The sequence below is a fragment of the Cebus imitator genome, unplaced genomic scaffold, assembly GCF_001604975.1.
Source record: "Cebus imitator isolate Cc_AM_T3 unplaced genomic scaffold, Cebus_imitator-1.0 Scaffold177, whole genome shotgun sequence".
NCBI lineage: Eukaryota > Metazoa > Chordata > Mammalia > Primates > Cebidae > Cebus > Cebus imitator.
The window spans coordinates 2635452-2656392 of record NW_016107492.1 but is presented as its reverse complement, the minus strand read 5'-3'; the positions used below and the strand labels follow the sequence as shown (position 1 = coordinate 2656392).

At 40.4% G+C, this 20941-nt stretch overlaps 1 protein-coding gene across 1 annotated transcript in view; it reads right to left on the bottom strand.

Moving 5' to 3' along the window:
* Positions 1 to 250: 250 nt before the first annotated feature.
* SLC10A6 (solute carrier family 10 member 6) overlaps positions 251 to 20941 on the bottom strand; it is a 28355-nt gene continuing 7664 nt past the window's right edge. Inside the window, exons 2-6 of the mRNA XM_017545149.2 lie at positions 12139 to 12257; positions 10273 to 10361; positions 5900 to 6075; positions 2665 to 2822; positions 251 to 1123 (exon numbers count right to left, since the gene is read on the bottom strand). Of these exons, the coding sequence (XP_017400638.1) occupies positions 909 to 1123; positions 2665 to 2822; positions 5900 to 6075; positions 10273 to 10361; positions 12139 to 12257 (757 nt within the window). The 3' untranslated portion in view covers positions 251 to 908. The remainder of the gene's footprint in view (positions 1124 to 2664; positions 2823 to 5899; positions 6076 to 10272; positions 10362 to 12138; positions 12258 to 20941) is intronic.

Genomic DNA, 20941 nt, shown 5'->3' with positions numbered 1-20941 from the left:
TTTTTTTTTTTTTTTTTTTGAGTCAGAGTTTCACTTTGTCACTCAGGCTGAAGCACAGTAGTGTGATCTCAGCTCACTGCAACCTCTGTTTCCTGGGTTTAAGTGATTCTCCTGCCACAGCCTCCCAAGTAGCTGGGATCACAGGTGCATACCACCATACCTGGCTAATTTTTGTATTTTTAGTAGAGATGGGGTTTTACCATGTTGGCCAGGCGTGTCTTGAACTCCTGACCTCAGGTGATCTGCCTGCCTCAGCCTCCCAAAGTGCTGGAATTACAGGCATGAGCCACTGTGCCTGGCCACATGTGTCTGTCTTTACAGAGTGAAAATACAGGGCATTTCACGTTTAACCTTATGTGTTTTTTAAATTCTCTCCAAGCTTGTATTACATCTATAAGCAAAAAATATTTTCAATTTCTTAAAAATAATAATCATTTGAGAAAACTGCCCCATTTATTATAAGAGCTATGTGTTTCCCACCTCTCCAATGCACCAGAGGACTCTGCCCAGAGTCAAGAAGTCACGTAGGTCTGCGTTGCCCTGCAGTATGAGGTGACATCTCCTCTACTCACAGTCCTAACTCTTCTTAAATTAAACCCCACAACATGAGGATGAGTTCCCATTATGCAGGATTTTACCTACTGCCAGGTACTATTTGCTGCATGGGAAGATAAGAACATGCAAGGCAGCTCACTGATACATTATGTTAACCCCCAGAAGAAACTTCCTCAAATGGGAATCTCCAAAAGTGATCCTATCACAATTCACAATCCACATGGAAATATAAATATTCTAACATTGGACATTGAAATATTCACACTGGCCCTAACAAGATTCACGTGTCAGCTGCACACTGTCTTTACTGGCTGCTGAAAACCAAGGGGGCCAGTCCAACCAGCAAGTCCCTGCTATTCACATGAAGTGATGTGGTCAATTGACTCGAGAGCCCTGTGGCAATCCACTGGCTCCAGTGGCCCAGGAGTGACGGCACCTTCTTCATTCACCTCCAAGAAAGCACTGGTCTCTTTGGAAGAAGTTGATTTCCTCGTATGGCCGACTTCTATACAATCTGAGTTCTTTTTTCCATGTTTGTTCTTCAGTCTCCTCTTGTACGTCTGATATGCTAGATGTTAAAACATGCAAGTATTAAACATCACTTTAACAAAGAGTCTAATTTGGTGACACTGTACAATTGCCAGTCCTTCAGGTGTTTGTTTGGGTGGCATCACGTATGTATAAACACCCAGGAAAAAGAAGGGGAGAAGAGAGAAAACTATGGAACAGAAGGATTTGCTGTATCAGAATGGCTCTTTTGTCTGGAATAGACCGTTTGTGATTGAGACTCACTCATCAGGTTGCTGACAGCTCACACACTCATACATTCATTCATTCATTCATTCATTCACTCACTCACTCACTCAGTCAGTCAGTCAGCTGGCAAATCCTGGGAGAGCTTACTAAGAGTAGGACACTCTCCTGGGCTCTGGGCTGGAGCTGGGAATGAACCAGACAAGATGCTACCTTCAGTCTCTCCAGGAAAAGGAATGAAAACTTGGATCTGAGACCAAGAGTTTGACTCTAACAGGATTTCTCTTATCTGTTGGTGAAATTAAGCCCCAGGTATTCCTTATATTGTTATATGGATTGTCGTATCTGTAATCAGTATATAATAATAACAATCAGGAATCAGTATATAATCAGTTATACCAGTCATCTTTGAGTCTTACTCAGACCCTGTTCCCCAACAACAGTAAAAATTTACCATGGCCCAAGATTAAAATATATGTGTGTATGTGAACACATATATATATATTTTTTTTTTCTTTTTCAACTTTTATATTCAGGAGGTACATGTGCACGTTTGTTTCTTGGGTATATTACGTAATGCTGAGGTTTGGGAAACAGATAATCTTATCACCCAGGTAGCTAGCACAGCACCCAACAGTTTGTTTTTCGACCTTTGCCCCTCCCTCCCTCTTCTAGTAGTCCCCAGTGTCTACTGTGGCCGTCTTTATGTCCATAAGCACCCAATGTTTAGCTCCCATTCCCACTTATAAGTGAGGTATTTGATTTTCTGTTCTTGCGTTACATGTGTTTTTTAAATTTACCCTCTGTGAACCTATATAATAGTTGACTCCAAAGTAATGTATATTTGGCTGCACACATCTGTACATACACATATATTTTTTGATATTTGTATGTGTGTAATATTTTATATTTGAAAAATATTTCACAGCCATTCAGCACAAGTCTCAGTCACAGAAACACTGAAATAACTTGGCACTTGGGAGACCTCAAGGCTTTTAATGAGACATAACAAATCAATGTTTAAGTGCAGCAAATGTCATTTTGGAGCTGATGATTGCTCATGGAGATCTTGTCTTAACAAGTTATGAAGTCTAAGTTCTGATAGTAGATTCACTTTTGTGAAGCATATTTGTTTATAATTATAAGCTCACTTTCAGATGGTTTTTACATTTTTCTGTAAAACTCCCACTTGTGCCAAACTGTCCTGTTCATGGGCCTTATCATCCCCAGAAATGTCAGACTTTTAAAAAATGTATCTCAGGGGCAGCAAATGCAAGTTTGGATTGAAAAAAAGTTGGTAAGTTGGGCTGAACAATTCTCCGTCAGCTATTTCCTACCCAATGGGAGTTCACCCACCTGCAACGATAAGAAATCCATGTATCAGCTGGAAGAGTCCATAGGCCAGTGGGAAACTCAACATCTTGACCAAGTGCTCAGCAGTGAAAGATAACTGGAGCATGGTGATGCACATCTGAATATTCTGAGCTCCAGTTTCTAAGGAAATCGTCCTGCACCTACCGATAAGAAAATGCTTCAAGAGTAACGCACTAGCAATAAAAACAATTCTCACGTTTTCTCATATGCATCATAACAATTAGAAGCTAAGACCTCGGGCCACTGAAAATGTGTACTCATTCCATAGTCATTTGCTGAGTGCCTACTCTGCAGGTGGTCTTCTGAGAGGCACGGTGGAGTTAGGCTTTGCAAACACTGCCCTAGGAATTGGAGTGGAAACACAAGATAAGCACACAGGAAAGGTTCGGCAACAACACGAGACAAAGTATGACCAAGGGCCACACAGATGAAGAAATTCAGAAAATGGCAGAAAGGGTGAGAGAAGGCGTCACAGAGGAGTAGGATTAAAGGGTGGAAAAAAATAGAAGAGACTTTTTATGAAGGGGAAATATTATAGAAATTAAAGTTCCAGGGACAGGTGTGAGTGTGGCCTATTCAGCAGGCATTGCATATACTGCCAGCCAGTCTGCACAGAGGAGAGGATTGGAGGAGATGAGAACAGAAGGTTGAGTTAGATTTATGAGGCTGGGCGCAGTGGCTCATGCCTGTAACCCCAGCACTGAGAGGCAGAAGCGGAAAGATTGCTTGAGCCCAGGGATTCAAGACCAGCCTGAGCAACAGAGTAAGACGCTGTCTATAAAAAGAAAAAAATATATATATATATTTTAAATAGATGAACTAATATAAACTAAATAACACTTCAAATAAACACGGCCAGGCGCAGTGGATTTATGCCTGTAATCTAAGCACTTTGGGAGGCCAAGGTGGGTGGATCACCTGGAGGTAAGGCATTCAAGACCAGCCTGCCCAACATGGTGAAATCCTGTCTCTACCAAAAATACAAAAATTAGCCAAGCTTAGTGACACACACTCCTGTAATCCCAACTACTTAGGAGGCTGAGGCACAAGAACTGCTTGAACCCAGGAAGCAGAGATTTCAGTGAGCCAAGATCATGCCATCACACTCCAGCGTGGGCAACAGAGGTCTCAATAAATAAATAAGCAAACAAACAAACAAACACAAAAACCCTAAATAAAGACCAAATATCTAAAATGGTTGTCTTTGGTGAAAGAGCTTAGTAATAATTTTTCTTTTTGCTTTCTATTTTCCTATATTTTATTGGTTTTTTTGACTGCATAAAATGAAATAAACCTCATTTGAAAAAGACAAAGGAGGGAAGAGAGGGAAGATGTGGGCAGGACCTTGAGAGCTGAGGTAAGCAGTTTCATGTCTCCAATTTATAAAGGGAGTCTTTAGGGTTTTATATGTGGAAGTGAGGAGATAAAAGAGGTATTTCAGAAAACAAGCAAGCATCTATGCGCAAGCTGGACTGGAAGGGGGAGGTAACAAGGGAGTGTAATGAGGGGGTGAAAATGCTGTCAATGGTACAAGGCGAGCTCTTTGTTCATACTTTATTTCTACATACGCTACTGCTTGCTACACTTGCCTCAAACCACCCTCACTTTTTTCAGACTTTTGTCAAAAACTCAGTATGATTAAGCTGGAACTCACACCTGCACCATTCATGAGCCAGATCTCAGTCCCGACCTTTGTCAGGCCATTGGGTATGAACAAGATGAGACTGTGGACTTCATCTTGCCAGAGGACACTTTCCGTCCAGATCCAATCACATTCTGACCACTTAACAGACTATGTTGCTAATTGTTGAATAGAAACAAACCCAGGTCCAAATCCCAATGCCACCATTCTCTAGTTCTATGAATCTGGTCAAGTCACTGAACTCCTCTGAAGGGTCTACTCAACAGTAGAACGAGGGCAGTGATAGGACATACTTCTCAAGTTTGTAGTAAGAAGTAAATGAGATAGAAGAGGTAAAGCCTCACCCAGTCTTAGCACAACCCTAAATGTTGCCCAAGTGGACTGGAAGTAGCATAAAACCAATTTAAAAAGTCCCAACTTTGATCTTTCAAATTCAGCTACATAGTTTACGTTTCTTTAATATTTTTTTTCTGCTTTTAAAAGTAGTACATACTTATTGAAAAGTTTCAAAATATACCAAGGAAATACTAAAGAACTAAAATTATCCTTAATCTCATACTCAAAATTAAACATTGTTACCATATCCTGTATTTCTTCCAATATTTTTTGATTCATGGAATTCTTTTTGCTTTCTTCTACAAAGTGGAAATCAAATACATGTCATTTTCTATTCATTTTTAATTTGAATTTATCTGTTGAGTATTTTCCAAAATCAATAAAATTGATACATCATATCCATTATATGGATACATCAGGAATTAAATATATCTCTATTGTTACATATTTAAATTTTTTCTATTTTTTAGATCCATAAATAATACTGAATTATCTTAGTACATCAATATTCGTGTGCATATACGATAATGCTAGCTTCAGAACAGACTTTTTAAAATTAAAATTATTGAGTTAACTAATATAAATATTGATAAGGCAATTGATGTGACACTAAATTGCCTTCCAGAGAGTTAATACCAACATGTATTTCCTCCATCGCTGTAGGATAATGCTCAACTCATTGTGGGCATACCAACACGTAATATCATTTTTAATGTTTCACAGTCTTTATAAACTATACGCCCTGATTCGGAATGATAATACATAAGACAAATCCCTACTATTTCTCAAGTTTGTCTCTTTTCTTTTATTGCCTCTTATAATTATCAACTTTTTAAAAATTTGGCACCAACAATGCATAAGGATTTAATCTCTTGGAACTTGCTCATGCCCTAGAATGGGCCCTATATTTAGTGAAATAATCTCATTCCTTCTGTTTAATCACTAGAATAAGAAGAGAAATATATCCAGCTCTCAACAAGTTGTATTAACACCTCAATCTTCATTTCACAAATTACAACTTCCCATCAACTTGGCCTTTGCTTTAATTTACATAAAGAATTAACAGGACATTTTCCATGAACTGCCATAAATGACCCTCTTTTATGCTTAGTTATCCTGCTCCATTCCACTATGTCAGTAAAGCTTTTCATGTCTCCTGACACAGGCAGCAAAGCCTACCAGCAGCAGTGTGTTAAATTTACCTTCTACAAAAGAAGTTTATGGATAGTTTAACTATACCTTTGCCAAGACTGGTGGGTAAAAAGTGCCAGCAGAAAACCCGTGATATGGCCGATCAAAGGAAAGATGAAACTGATGGTCAGAAGGGTGATGTCTGAATTCCAAGATCCTTTTGCCAGGACCACACCAGCAACTGTGACCACCAGAAGGAGGAGCCCACCAACAACGGCCCCAATCTGAAGCAAACAATAAAATAAATGTGTATAAACTCAGAGTTTTTTGCTCCATGATACAAAGTCCATCAAGGTTGTAAAATGCTTGAGATCCAGAGATTTTAGAATAAAGAAGGGACTTGGAGATGTTTGAATCCAATTTCATTTTGTATAGGAGAAATCTGAGTTCCAGAGTGGTCAAGTAACTTGCCTATGCTAGAAATTGGTGGAGTTTGAAACAAATCTAAGTCCTCTTTTAGCATATCTACTTTGCTTTTCAAGTAGAAGATTTTGCAAAAAGGATTGGGTAGTAGAGTCTTCTGTGGGTAGGACAAAAGTGTAAAGTGAATGGGATCTGACAATAAGCTTCCAACACCCCTACACACACCTCTACGGCCCTCTGCTGGTGACATCCAGTCTCACACCTGCCCCGCTGACCATCTGCCTCCCCTCCCACCGCCCCTTCAAACTCCAGCAGCTGCCTGCTGCTTTGACGCCTGCCTGTCTCCCCTCCAAATAAAATTTAACTATTCTTCACTGGACATTCTGAGCTAATACGATCACATAAGAAATGCTAATATGAGAGCACTACCCTCTCCCAAACAGTTACTGTCTCTTACTTTTATTGTTTAACAACAAGGGAAACAAATAACAATAACAACAACAACAACAAAATCGAATAGTTTGAGTTTTAGATAAAATAGGAAGGAAGCATGGCCTAGGGTATTTTGTGAAAATCAGGATGTTGGCAAGCTCCTGTTCATATCATGTAGGTAGTAAACCGTGTACCTAGTTACAGTGTCAACCTTGATGTTAAATGATTCAGGATGTGAAGAAAGGTGGTCATAGGAAACTAAAGAAGAGAACAAACCAACAGAATGACCCAATAGACCATAAATGTGTTCTGGGGTCATTTTTACTGTTCAAATACAGAGACAGACTAGACCCCTGCCTAAGAGAAAGATGCTAAAACATAAGAAAACCTCTTGGCCAGGTGCAGTGGCTCACATCTGTAATCCCAGAGCTTTGGGAGGTCAAGGTGAGAAGATCACCTGAAGTCAGGAGTTCAAGACCATCCTGGCCAACATGGTGAAATCCTGTCTCTACTGAAAAAAATACAAAAATTAGGGCATGGCGGCACATGCCTGTAATCCCAGCTACTCAGGAGCCTGAGGCAGAAGAATTGCTTGAACTTGGGAGGCAAAGGTTGCAGTGAGCCAAGATCACACCATTGTACTCCAGCCTGGCCAACAGAGTGAGACTATATTTCAAAAAAAAAATAAAAAGCCTCTGAATGTTACATCCCCTCTTCCTCTCTCTACCAAAGATTTCAAAGCTTAAAATCCACCAAGAGCAAATGAGGAACACTTAAATTTGCTCAGAAAATATGTCAGATCTAAAATTAAAATAGGACTAAGAAAAGAGAACGAAGATATACTGAAGTAACAGTTACATTAGCCTAGTTTTTTTTTTACTAAGTTGCTCTAGAATATTTATGCATATTATTAAATATTTTGCCATAAATCCTATGAAATACCCAAAAGAAAAGAGTTTTAAATCTGCTCTTTATAGAAAATAAAACTGACATATAAAAATGTATCTGGGCCCCCCTCTTTCTCCGCCATTGTGGTGTGTGCTTTACTGCACTTCTCGCTGTGTCTTCTCACAAGACTTTCAGGATTAAGCAATTCCTGGCCAAGAAACAAAAACAAAATCATCCAATTCCCCAGTGGATTTGGATGAAAACTGGTAATTAAACCAGGTACAACACCAAAAGGAGACACTGGAGAAGAACCAAGCTGGGTCTATAAGGAAATACATATGAGATGGCACACATATTTATGCTGTCTGAAGGTCACAATCATGTTACCAAATCAAGTTAAAAATGACACCATCTGAAGAGATGGACTCATTTCCTCTCTGTGTCTGTTATGAACACCGTGGTTGGCTAGGTTCAGTAATAAATATGTAAGACCTTTCATTTCCAAAAAACAAAAAAAAATTTATCTGGTGGCTGAGTGCAGTGGCTCATACCTGTAATCCCAGCACTTTGGGAGGCTGAAGTGGTCGGATCACAAGCTCAGGAAATCTAGACCACCCTGGCTAACACGGTGAAACCCCGTTTCTACTAAAAATACAAAAAAATTAGCTGGGTGTGGTAGCACATACCTGTCGTCTTGGCTACACGGAAGGCTGAGGCAGAAGAATCACTTGAATCCGGGAGGCAGAGATTGCAGTGAGCCAAGATCACACCACTGCACCCCAGCCTGAGCAACAGAGCGAGACTCTGTCTCAAAAAAAAAAAAAGATGTATCTGGTTTCTCCATTGACTGATGGCCTAATAGAAGAGCTGGAAACTCCAAAATCCTAATTTTTGTTATTGTTAAATGCCCTTTAAAAAAAAAAAAATCAAAGACAGAGTACTTGAAAAACAAGACTTTTCTGTGATCATTTCCCTCCTCTTGTTTTGTAAACAAAATCATAACTACTACACCGGAAATTATTTCCTACTGAAATAACAATAATAAATGTGGAAAAGGGGCCAGGCACAGTGGCTCATGCCTGGGATCCTGATACTTTGGGAGGCCAAGGCAGGAGGATCCCTTGAGGCCAGGAGTTGCAAACTAGCCTAGGCAACATAGCAAGACCCTGTCTCTAAAAAAAAAAAAAAAATGTCTTTTTATTCTCAGGGCAAAATGGTGCATGCCTGTAGTGCTAGCTACCTGAGAGCTTGAGATGGGAGCATCATTTGAGCCCAGGAGTTCAAGGTTGCAGTGATTATGCCATTGCACTCCAGCCTAAGTGACAGAGCAAGGCCCTATTCAAAAAATTAATTAATTAACTAATTTTTAAAAATAAATGTGGAAAAGATGGGACTTTATTCCATGAGTGCACCCTTGGTGCACTATGGATGTTAAAGTCATCCATATGCGACACAAATGTACTATAGTAAGCCATCCTCCAGCTCTCTGTGCCCAGCTGATTTGTCTGCTCCTCTCATCCTCCATCACACTGAAGGAATGCAGGAGTTATTCAGCCTTATGCCTAACTGGGAAAACAGTGTCCATTGGCACAAGCATATGGAGTGGCAATGTTCTGTGAGGTAGAGCCAACCGGCAAAAGCTTAAACTAAGCCAAACCATAAACCACAAAACAAAATTAACTGAGATTTATTACCTGAAACTCCAAATAACCCCAAATTTTTCTTTGTAAATGTAAAATATAACTAAAACATTTTTCAAATCTTCATGAAAGCCACACATATTTCCTTATATCTGCTAAAGTGATACATAATCTGAAAAAAAAGTGGAAAGCACCCTAGGAGATTGACATCACTGTTAAGAATGCCTCCTCTTTACATTTGTTTGGTTTTGTTTTTTAGAGATGGGGTCTCACTCTGTGACCCAGGCTTGAGTGCAATGGCACGATCACGGCTCACTGCAGCCTCAACCTCCTGACCTCAAGCAATCCTCCCACCTCAGCCTCCCAAAGTTCTGGGATTACAGCTATGAGCTACTGCACCTGACCTCTTGAATTATTTTTAAAAGCCGTTTAGCAAAGACATTTGCTTGTTTCTCCAACAGACAAAGGGTAAGATTGGGAAGACAAGAGGAGGTAGAAAGTTCCAGTCACAATCATCCCATAGCTAGACTCCTCAGTGCTTTCTGGATGATTGTATTTAAACGGTCTTATCCATGTGGTCAGCAGCCTTGCTCATGTGTATAAACTACAGCTTTGGCAGTGCCCCCACGAATGCTTCTGCAAGACAGCCCTTCCTCCTACTCTTCCAAGAAACCAGCCATATTCCTAAACACGGGTCTCTATTTCACACTCACTTGAACTGCTTCTGCCTGTGTGAAGCAAGAGCAACTGTGTGAAGGTGAGCACCTGTGTGAAGAGCACCTGTGTGAAGCCTTGTGCATGGATGGGCCTGGGATCTTGTGTTTTCACACAGACTTTAGTTTTTCTGACATTAAATCAATAGTTACTTATTTTCCAGGGTGCCAAAAGCCTCAGGGTACAGGCCTATGGAAGTGGCAGAGCAAGGCTTACAGGGTGGAAGAAATATGATCTCTGGATCCAAAACCGCAGGACGTGTAAGGAGAATTTCTGGGTGTGGGGCTGTACTGGAAAATCTCATTTGTCCCAGCCACTGCTCACTTCTGACTTTCAGGGCCCTGAGTCTGAGGATGTGCCAACAGTGGCCATGGAGTTGCTCACCTTGAGAATGATTTTGGATTGTTTTGGCCACCTGTAATTCACATAGACACCGAAGGCCACAGGGACAGTCAGGCACCCAAGGGTAATTCCTAAAGAGAAGAATAATTCGTCAAAGGGTTTTCCCTCTCATCCTGACTACACAGTCCTTCTCGACAACTTCTATTTCAATTAGATGACAGCTTTAAATGGGCATTTTCCCATGCCACTTTCCAGATCTGGACAAATGCCTACAATATTGGCTCCAAAGTTATATAAGCTTCTCATAACATTTTGAGTCTTAATTGTTTGTGAGTGCCTTTCAGAACATATTATCAAAGCAGAATACATTAACTTACTGATCAGAAAAAAGTTGCACATAAAATCTTGGTTTCTAAATTAAGGTTTCTCTCAAATTTTACAAATTCAATGGACTCCAACTGTTGTGAGGAAGTGGTTTCATTCATGGTTTTGAACTATGGGCCATGGGTTGTAAGCCCTCAAGGCGCTTGACACTGAGAGTCTTAAAATCATAGTGTCTATCACTTCTCCAAAAACTGACCAGACTAGAAAAGGCAGATCATTTCACCACATTTCTCTTCTAAGCCTGGTGAATCCACAGAGATCTTTAAGATAAGGGCAGACTTTAATGAGAGGTAATACTCAGGACAGGAGATCGTGAAAGAGACATGAGTATGATTGTGACATGTGGATGAGTTTTAATAATCAGTAAGAATGGGCCAGGTGTGGTGGCTCACACCTGTAATCCCAGCACTTTGGGAGGCTGAGGCAGGAGGATCATGAGGTCAGGAGTTCAGGACCAGCCTGGGCAAAATGGTGAAGCCCCGTTTCTACTAAAAATACAAAAATTAGCTGAGTGTGGTGGCAGGCACCTGTAATCCCAACTACTCAGGAGGCTGAGGCAGGAGAATCACTTGAACCCTGGAGGCAGAGGTTGCAATGAACCAAGATTGCGCCATTGCACTCCAGCCTGGGCAGCAGAGCAAGACTACATCTCAAAATAATAATAATAATAAGAAGAAGAAGAAGAAGAAGTAAGAATTATTTATGTTCAACCTACAAGAAAAAGTCAAGTTTCGCAGGCAAGGTGAAAGATAAGTCACAGGAAGGTCTAATTAGAGCCATTAGATCCAGTTAAACCTTGAAGCATAGTCAAATTGCTTCACAGTCTAATTATATAAGGGTTTGATTTTTGTTTTTTTCAAAATAAATTATCTGACTTTTTTTTCAAAAATGCACTCTTGTAGGGGTGAAAAGTTTGCACTTTGTAGTCAAATTCCTGGGTTAGAACTCCAGTTCTGTGCTTACCAGCTGCATAATCTTTTTCTTTCTTTCTTTTTTTTTTTTTTTTTTTTTTTTTTTTTTTTTTTTTTTTGAGACGAGTCTGGAGATCTGCCGCCCAGGCCAGAGTGCAGTGGTATGATCTCGGCTCACTGCAGTCTCTGCCTCCCAGGTTCAAGTAATTCTCCTGCCTCAGCCTCCTGAGGAGCTGGGACTACAGGTGTGCACTGCCACACCCAGATAATTTTTTTTTTTTTTAGTAGAGATGGAGTTTCACCATGTTGGCCAGGATGGTCTTGATCTCCTGACCTCATGATCCGCCTGCCTCGTCCTCCCAAAGTGCTGGGATTACAGGCGTGAGTCACTGTGCCTGGTCACCAGCTGCATAATTTTGATCAAGTTACTAAACCTCTTGAAGCCTGAAGACCTAGGAGACTGAACTGGTAGCAGAATCTATACTGTAGTGTTCTTTAAGGATTTAAGTCAGGTACTACAAAAAAATCCCTGCATAGTTATGTAATTAACAACAGCTATTATTAGTGTCATCACTATTACTGTTCGTCCTCCATTTCACAGGCCCATACAGACCTATGTTCTGGTAAGGAATGGTGAGATTCTGCTGAAGACTCCAGGACCAAGTGTAGAGATAGATGCAGAGCGGCATCATTCCCAAGGCAGCCACAGTGGAGCAGGTTGTCATACTGATGCTGAAAGTAAAATTAATACAATGCTTAGGAGGGAGCGCTAGACATGAAGAATTTAGTCTTTACCAAAAGCAACTCCTGGGACACAATTTTCTGGAGATTACATGGGCTAAGCTCCTTGAAGCTCATTTCTCGCCTATTATTTAACAAATGATGGCTGTATTTGTGGTCTACAAAGAGATTTCCAACAGTTCCTGTCATCCATCAATTACCTCATATTTATTTTACTTTCTACTTGCCTTAAACATTCTGCTATGCACTATAGGAATATTTTCTTAGCTAGTTCTTTTTTATTGAAGTATAATCCACTGGCATAAAACTCATCATTTTAAAATATACAGTTCAGGAGCATTTGTTTGTTTGTTTGTTTGTTTGTTTTTTGAGGCAGAGACTCACTCTGTCACCCAAGCTGGAGTGGGGTGGTGCAATCTTGGCCCACTGCAACCTCCACCTCCCGGATCTCCCAGATTCAAGCAATTCTCCTGCCTCAGCCTCCCGAGTAGCTGGGACTACAGGTGTGTGCCACCATGCCTGGTTAATTATTATTATTATTATTATTATTATTATTATTTTGTATTTTTTAGTAGAGACAGGGTTTCACCGTGTTAGCCAGGATGGTCTCAATCTCCTGACCTCATGATCTGCCCACCTTGGCCTCCCAAAGTGCTAGGATTACAGACGTGAGCCACTGTGCCCGGCGAGTTAGCAGTTTTAGTATAGTCACGAGATGCAATAATAGCACCATTTCAGGATACTTTCATCACCCCAGAAAGAAACTCCGTCCCCATTTGCAGTCACTCCCCAATCCCTCCTTCCTCCAGCCCTTAGCAAGCACAAATCTACTTTCTGTCTTTATAGGATTACCTATTCTGTACATCTTATATGAAAGAAACATATATGTGGCCTTTTTTGTGTGTCTAGTTTCTTTCCCTTGGCATAACATTTTCAAGGTTTGATAACAGTTTGAATGTTTGTCCACTCCAACTATCATCTTGAAATTTGATTCCCAATGTTGGAGGTGAGGCCACGTGGGCAATGTTTGAGTCAGGAGGCAGATCCCTCATAAATGGGTTGGTGTTAGTCTCATGAAATTCACTGAGTTCCCATTCAGTTCTTATGAGCTCTGGTTGTTAAAAAGAGTCTAACACCTCCCTCCCCTCTCTTACCATGTGATGCCTCCTCCTCTTCCCCTTCCACCATGGGTGTGGGCTTCATGAGGCCCTCAGCAGATGCAGATGCTGGCACTATGCTTCTTATGTACAGCCTGCAGACCCACAAGCCAAATAAACCTGTTTTCTTTAGAAATTACTGAGCCTCAGGTATTCCTTCATAGCAACACAAATGGGCTAAGACAAGGTTTATCCATGTTTTAGCATATATCAGAGCTTCATTCTTTTTCTGTCCTTATTTTGTTAATAAAGTGTATCACACTGATTTTTTGTGTACTGAACCAACCTTGTATTTTGAAATAAATCATATTTGGTCATGGTGTATAGTCCCTTTTTATGTTGCTAGATTCAATGTGATAGTATTTTTATTGAAGACTTTTGCATGTATATTCATAAGAAATATTGGTCTGAAGTTTTCTTTTCTTGTGATATCTAGTTGTGATACCAAGGGGATTGGAATTGTATTAGGCTATTTGCATTGCCATAAAGAAATACCTGAGGAGGCCGGGTGCGGTGGCTCAAGCCTGTAATCCCAGCACTTTGGGAGGCCGAGGTGGGTGGATCACGAGGTCAAGAGATCGAGACCATCCTGGTCAACATGGTGAAACCCCGTCTCTACCAAAAATAGAAAACATTAGCTGGGCATGGTGGTGCGTGCCTGTAATCCCAGCTACTCAGGAGGCTGAGGCAGGAGAATTGCCTGAACCCAGGAGGCGGAGGTTGCAGTGAGCCGAGATCGTGCCATTGCACTCCAGCCTGGGTAACATGAGTGAAACTCCGTCTCAAAAAAAATAAAAAATAAAAAATAAAAAATACCTGAGGCTGGGTAATTTATAAAGAAAGGAGGTTCACAGTTCTGCAGGCTGTACAAGCATGGTTCCAGCCTCTGCTCCTGGTGAGGACCTCAGGAAGCTCACAATCATGGCAGAAGGCTAAGGGGGAGGGGGAAAAGGCATTTCACATGGCCAGAGTGGAAGAAGAGAGGGTGAGAAAAGGGAGGTCCCAGACTTTTAAACAATCAGATCTCATGTGAACTAACTGAGCAAGAACTCACTTATCACAAGGAGATGGCATTAACCATTCATGAGACATCCACGCTATGATCCAAACCTGTCCCACCTGGTCCCTCCTCCAATACTGGAATCACATTTCAACATGAGATGTGGAGAGAACAAACATCCAAACCATATCAGCAAGTTAGAATTCCACAAAGCTGACTAAACACCTGCCCAGTGTGAAGTGTTAATAAATATATATCAGAAGAAGTCACCAAACACCACACGCCATAAACTCCCCATTGGTTAGAGCAGTGACCCCCACAGTCACTGACCTTCAAACAGAGCAAGTTGGTTAGGACAAGGGAGGGTACAAAACCATAGAGAAAGGGAATTGATGTGAGATGCTTGGCTGAATTAAAAATTCTGTTCCGATTCTGATATTGTGTGATCCTATGATTAGAAACCGGGATTGGGCCAGGCTTGGTGGCTCATACCTGTAATCTCAGCACTTTGGGAGGCCAGGATGGGTGGACCACCTCAGACCAGGAGTTCACCAGCCTGATCAACATGGTGAAACCCCATCTCTACAAAAATGCAAAAATTAGCCAGGCATCATGGTGGGTGACTACAATCCCAGCTACTCAGGAGGCTGAGACGGGAGAATCGCCTGGACCCAGGAGGTGGTGGTTGCAGTGAGTCAAGATCATGCCACTGCACTTCAGCATGGGTGACAGAGTGAAACTGTCTCAAAAAACAAAGAAAAAGGAACTGAGATTGAAGTAGAGTGATGAGTTAGAGTACAAAGTAAGATTTCTCGGCTTCAAAATGATGGTGTGATAAAAAAGCCAAGTCACTAGCATCAATTTGAGGGGCTGTGTTAAGGTGAGTGATAGCGGGACATCCAGTCTTTGGTGAACACACCTGGAAAGATTTCTAAAAGACAATTAGTCTGTTTATATTCATCATTATTGGAATTGTCTCTGGCCACCTTGGAAAGTGAAATGTAAGTCTGTGAGTTGGATGAACCAAATCAAAACCAACAGCCATGCTACAAAGCTTTACCAAGAAAACAACTGAGACCATCCGAAGCAAGTTGTGGTCTTTGTTTAACAAACCCGGAATGATTTCTACTAGAACATCGGTTTGTTTATCTCTGCTATTATTGATGTTAATTGTCTCCAAGTAAAAAGGCTAACACATTTTAATGCAACAGATCTTAAGACTTTGTAAATACCTAATGTCTGTGGTGGAGGGAAGAGTCTTTTGGTTTGGAGTCCTCAAAAACTATGTATTGTGATTACTGCTGTGGTCTGAATGTGTCCTCCAAAATTCATTGGTTGGAAACTCAATCCCTACGGCAACAGTATTGAGAGGTGGAGCTTTCTGGGAGGTCATGATTAATCCACCTTTATGAAAGAATTAATGCCATTTTAAAAGGACCCCACCAAGGAAGTTGGTTCCTTTTGGCCTTCTCTCTTCTGCCACCTGAGGAGCAAGAAGGCCCTCACCAGACAATAGATGCCAGCACCTTAATCTTAGACTTCCCAGCCTCCAGGATGTAAAGCAGTAATTTTTCTTCTCTATGAATTACCCAGTCTCAGGTATCCTGTTTAGCAGCACAAAATGGACTAAGACAGTTACTATACTGTTATTGCATTATATGAACTAAGTTCCTGCTTCATACATCTGTAATATACTACGGGGATTTTGTTTGGCTTTTGTTTTTCTGTTTTTGAAACAGAGTCCCACTCTATTGCCCAGGGTGGAGTGCAGTGGCGCAGTCTCAGCTCACTGCAACCTCTGTCTCCCGGGTTCAAGTGGTTCTCCTGCTTCAGCCTCCCGAGTAGCTGGGATTACAGGCGCTGGCCACCACGCCCAGCTAATTTTTGTATTTTTAGTAGAGATGGGGTTTCACCACGTTGGCCAGGCTGGTCTCGAGCTCCTGACCTCAGGTGATCCGTCTGCCTCTGCGCCCTAAAGCGCGTAAACCACCCTGCCCAGCAATAGTATTTAATGTTTTTATATTTTCCAAATATATATTTTTAGTCTACATTTTTTATGTAGAGAAAAGCACTTAGTTACATAAACTGATAGTTAATATCACATCTATTTTAAGGTTTCCTTTGCTCTAGACTGGCGAGAGGAAGAATAGCCTATGACGCATGTAGACAAAGAACAGAGAAGTGCGTGGGTAAAACACCATGTTGTGCACCATTAATATATACAATTTTAACTTGTCAATTAAAAAGAAACTTTAAAAAAGAAGTCAGTGGAGAGCTGGGAGGTTCTATTTCATGAAAGCTAAGAAAAGAGAGCTCCCAAATGCAGGCTAAATGCCAACAAAAATCAGGGAGAATGAGAACACAAGAAATAGATTTAGTACCATGCAATCTTCCCCCTACTTTTTGGTGCCTTCCATCCCAAATCGATTCTTTCCATCTCAGTCCCACTCCCAACCCCCAAGCTAAGGCTGTATTTTATACCTACCTGAGTGATAGAATCAGTAAAAGAATGCATTAGTAAAATTGGGGGAAAGAAAATAAATGGAAATAAGATACCCATCAGACCAGTAAAATATTTTATCTTTCAATTTGCTGGGAAAAAAGTGCACACTCTGTTTCAGCATGTACAAACCACTTATAGACACTGTGCTCAATCTGTGTTCAAGACACAAATGATTGACAGACTGAGAAGCAGACTACCCTTCTGCTCTACAAAGGACAGGAAGGAAGGCCTTCATATGTCAAGGTCTTCTGCAGAGACAGCAAGGGTCCTTCAGCAATTTATTGGGACTACAAGTCACCTGTCACTCTTCCTCCTAATATATATCACCATTGCTTCCAACCAATTACCCTGACTATAAAATAATACACCTATGACTATTTTAACATTTTCTGCCAGAAGAATGTTTATACTCTTGACAAAGCAGCATCTATCTTACTTCAATGATACTAAAAAGATTCCCTCTGTGCTCTCACTCATTGCTGGTAAAAATGGTACACCACGAATGGTGTCTGGCATTATCTAGGAAAATTAGCGATCCTGCTTCTAGGATTCTGAATTTATGGCCCTCTGGACATAGTTTTATTGACATTAGTTCATGAATTATACACATGCTGTACCCTACACAAGTGCCATTCATTACACAAGTGCCTATGTACTTGTCCCTCTGTGCCAGAATGAGCAGCATGAGAGCCAGGTCCTATTTTCCTCTCCATCTCTAGGACCTGGCATAGCTTCATGCTGCAGCACATTGGAAGAGCTCATTAAATGCTTATGAAATAAATGCATGAATCGAAGAATGAGCCAATGTCAACACACTGGTGCTATGAAACTGTTCTCTGTGTCTCCTTCATATGTCATGTATCTGCAGGTGAACATTGGTAAAAATCTTAGTGAAATGACCCTTTATATTTAGTTCGAATGGTAAACAGCCCCAGAATCTAGAAAAAGAGACTTTCTATAAAATTATCCTCTTCCAGGACAAAAGCAAGCAAAATTTTAAGAAGCGAATATTTAGCTGATTGGTGTTTATTTCAAAAATCCAGGCTTAGATTACTTCTAAGCATGTGTATATATCCTTCTGCTCTTTTGTTTTTCTTTTAAGCAGCCCATTTATTTCATGCTCTTTTGTTAAGTCAATAGGATTTTTTTTCTTTCATTATTTTTTCTTTTTAAAGGAAACAGGCCAGGTGCAGTGCCTCATGTCTGTAATCACAGCAATTTGGGAGGCTGAAGTGGGAGGATTGCTTGAGACCAGGAGTTCAAGGGCAGCCTGAGCAGCGTAGGGAGACCCTGGTCTCTACCAAAAAAAAAAAAATACAAAAGTTAGCTGAATGTGGTGGTACACACCTGTAGTCCTTGCTACTCGGGAGACTGAAGCAGGAGGATGGCTTGAGCTCAGGAGTTTGAGGCTGCAGTGAGCTATGATCACACCACAGCACTCCAGCCTGGGGGACAGGAGGAGACCTTGTCTCTAGAAATTAAAAAAGGATATGCAGAATATGCCTTATTCTGCAAGTTGGTTGCTTTTTTTCCCACTGCATATATCACAGGCATCTTCTCAGATCCATGTATTTAAACTTACTCTTTTAAAGAACTGCAAAGTATGCCATAATGTAAATATGCTGTAATTTGTTTAATCACTTGATTAACAATAGGTAAGTTGCTTTTAATTTTTTGTGTTATAAATAATCTTATAATAAACACTCTCATATATATTTCACTTGAAATGATTCCTTTCTTTCTGTGGATTTTCCAAGGTGGAATTGCTGTGTAAAAATCTGTGTTTTTTGTTTTAATACATACTTCCAGATTACTTTCCAAAAAGATTGTTACATTTCACAGTCTTACCTACTCTGGATGTGATCAGACCCTTCTAATTATCATGACAGCAATGAAAAATTGATCTCACTCCTGTTACATTCTTTTGTTCTGAGATGAGTCTCACTGTGTCACCCAGGCTGGCGTGCAGGGGCATGATCTTGGCTCACTGCAACCTCTGCCTCCCAGGTTCAAGCACTCTGCCCCAGCCTCCCGAGTAGTTGGGATTACAGGTGCCCACCAATACGCCCAGCTATTTTTATTTGTAGTAGAGATGGGGTTTCACCATGTCGGCCAGGCTGGTCTCAAACTCCTGACCTCAGGTGATCCACCTACCTCAGCATCCCAAAGTGCTGGGATTACAGGTGTGAGCCACTGCCTCCAGCCTACACTCTTGATTCTATCAGGTTGTGCCTTCTTTCACATCAGTTGGCTTTTTCTGTGTCCTCTCTAAACAATCTTGCTTGTCACACTTCTTCTCAACTTGTAGGAGTTCTTTTAAAATTAGGGCACATATTATCATGAATAATGCAAGTCTTTTTCCCAAGCATGGTATATATCTTTGACTTTGCTTATGACTTTTGCCATAATTAACATTTATATAGTTAAAGCTGTTTTTTAATGGCTTTTGAGTTTCTTATCTTAAAGACCTACCCCAATCTGAAGGCATTCAAATATTACCTTCTACTTTTTACTTTTATACTTATATTTCAGCCCACTTAAAATTTATATTTTATATGATAACAGGTATAAGACTAATCTATTCTTTCTATTAATATATTGAGATGCAAATGTGTCAATATAATTTATTAAAATAAGCCATTTCCACTATACTGAAGTGTCACATTTATCGTATATGTAGTGTCCAAGTGTATACAAAATATTTTCTGGAAATTCTATTCTAGGTCATTGATAAATAACACTCTTTTTTCCTGAACAAATACTAGACTAATTACAGTGTTTTCATATATGGTAGGGCAAATACCTCCACATAAATTTTTCTTCTCAAACTTGTCTTAGCAGTTCTTACATATATTTTATCCCATATGAAACCCAAAATCATTTTATCTATTAAGAATTCTTACTTTAAGCAAAGACTTCTTCCTGGCTAGTGGTAATTTAAAAGAAAAAAAAGCAGTTTGCCACAGCTCTCAAACTTCTGTATTCACAAAGTGGATGTTTGGAAAGTTATTTCCAAATTCCTAGTCTATGATAGAGCTACATTCCTTGGCTCTCCATATGATCAAGTCCTAAATGGGATTCTGTATTACATCACTTTACTATTGAATTCCTGGAGAACCAGCACAGCATTTCCTTACTGGGTGACTTTAGCTTAAACAGAAGAAAGGTAAGATTCATGATCATGGGAAGCAAAGTGAGATTTCAGACTACTTCTGTATCCTTGATTACCTACTTGATTGCTTCTATCTTTATACAATTTTCAAGCCCATGGTGCTCATGATATTGGTCAAGGATGGCAGGAGGTGATCCTGGTGCTCTGCCAACTGTTATAAATACCAGCAAAACTGGAAGAGCACACAGGGAATGCCTGTGAGTGCAGTGGAAAGTTATGCCTTGTATTTTCAGTCATGAAATTCCAATGTAGCATAAACAGAGGATGTGGCTAAGTAGATCTCTTGACTTGTCATATATAGGAAAATTTTTGGCAAAATCTAACTTCAGTATAACAAGATTCCACTTGCATTAAGAAGAATGGCATCATCATCTCCAAACAATTACAGAAAATAATGAGGCAGATTCAGCAAGTCTGGACAAACAGTAAGTCTTAAACCCTCCCTTAAAGCAGGGAAATTAAGTATATACACATTACATTAAAGTGCAGTGTCAATAACATTTTGCAATTGGAGATTAAGTTATTCATATGTTGTTTTGATTTCAAAAATCCCATAAAATCAGGAACTCTGACTCTCAAAACTATGAAAATATATACTTCCTTTCTGACTAAAAGAAATAAAAAATTATCCAACTAACCAGATGGACATGGAGTGAGCTATAAGATCATACCAATAGACTTGACCCTATAAAAGAGTTCAAGGTGGCCGGGCACCGTGGCTCACACCTGTAATTCCAGCACTTTGGGAGGCCGAGATAGGTGGATCACCTGAGGTCAGGAGTTCGAGAGCAGGCTGGCCAACATGGAGAAACCTCATCTCCCCATCTCTACTAAAAATACAAA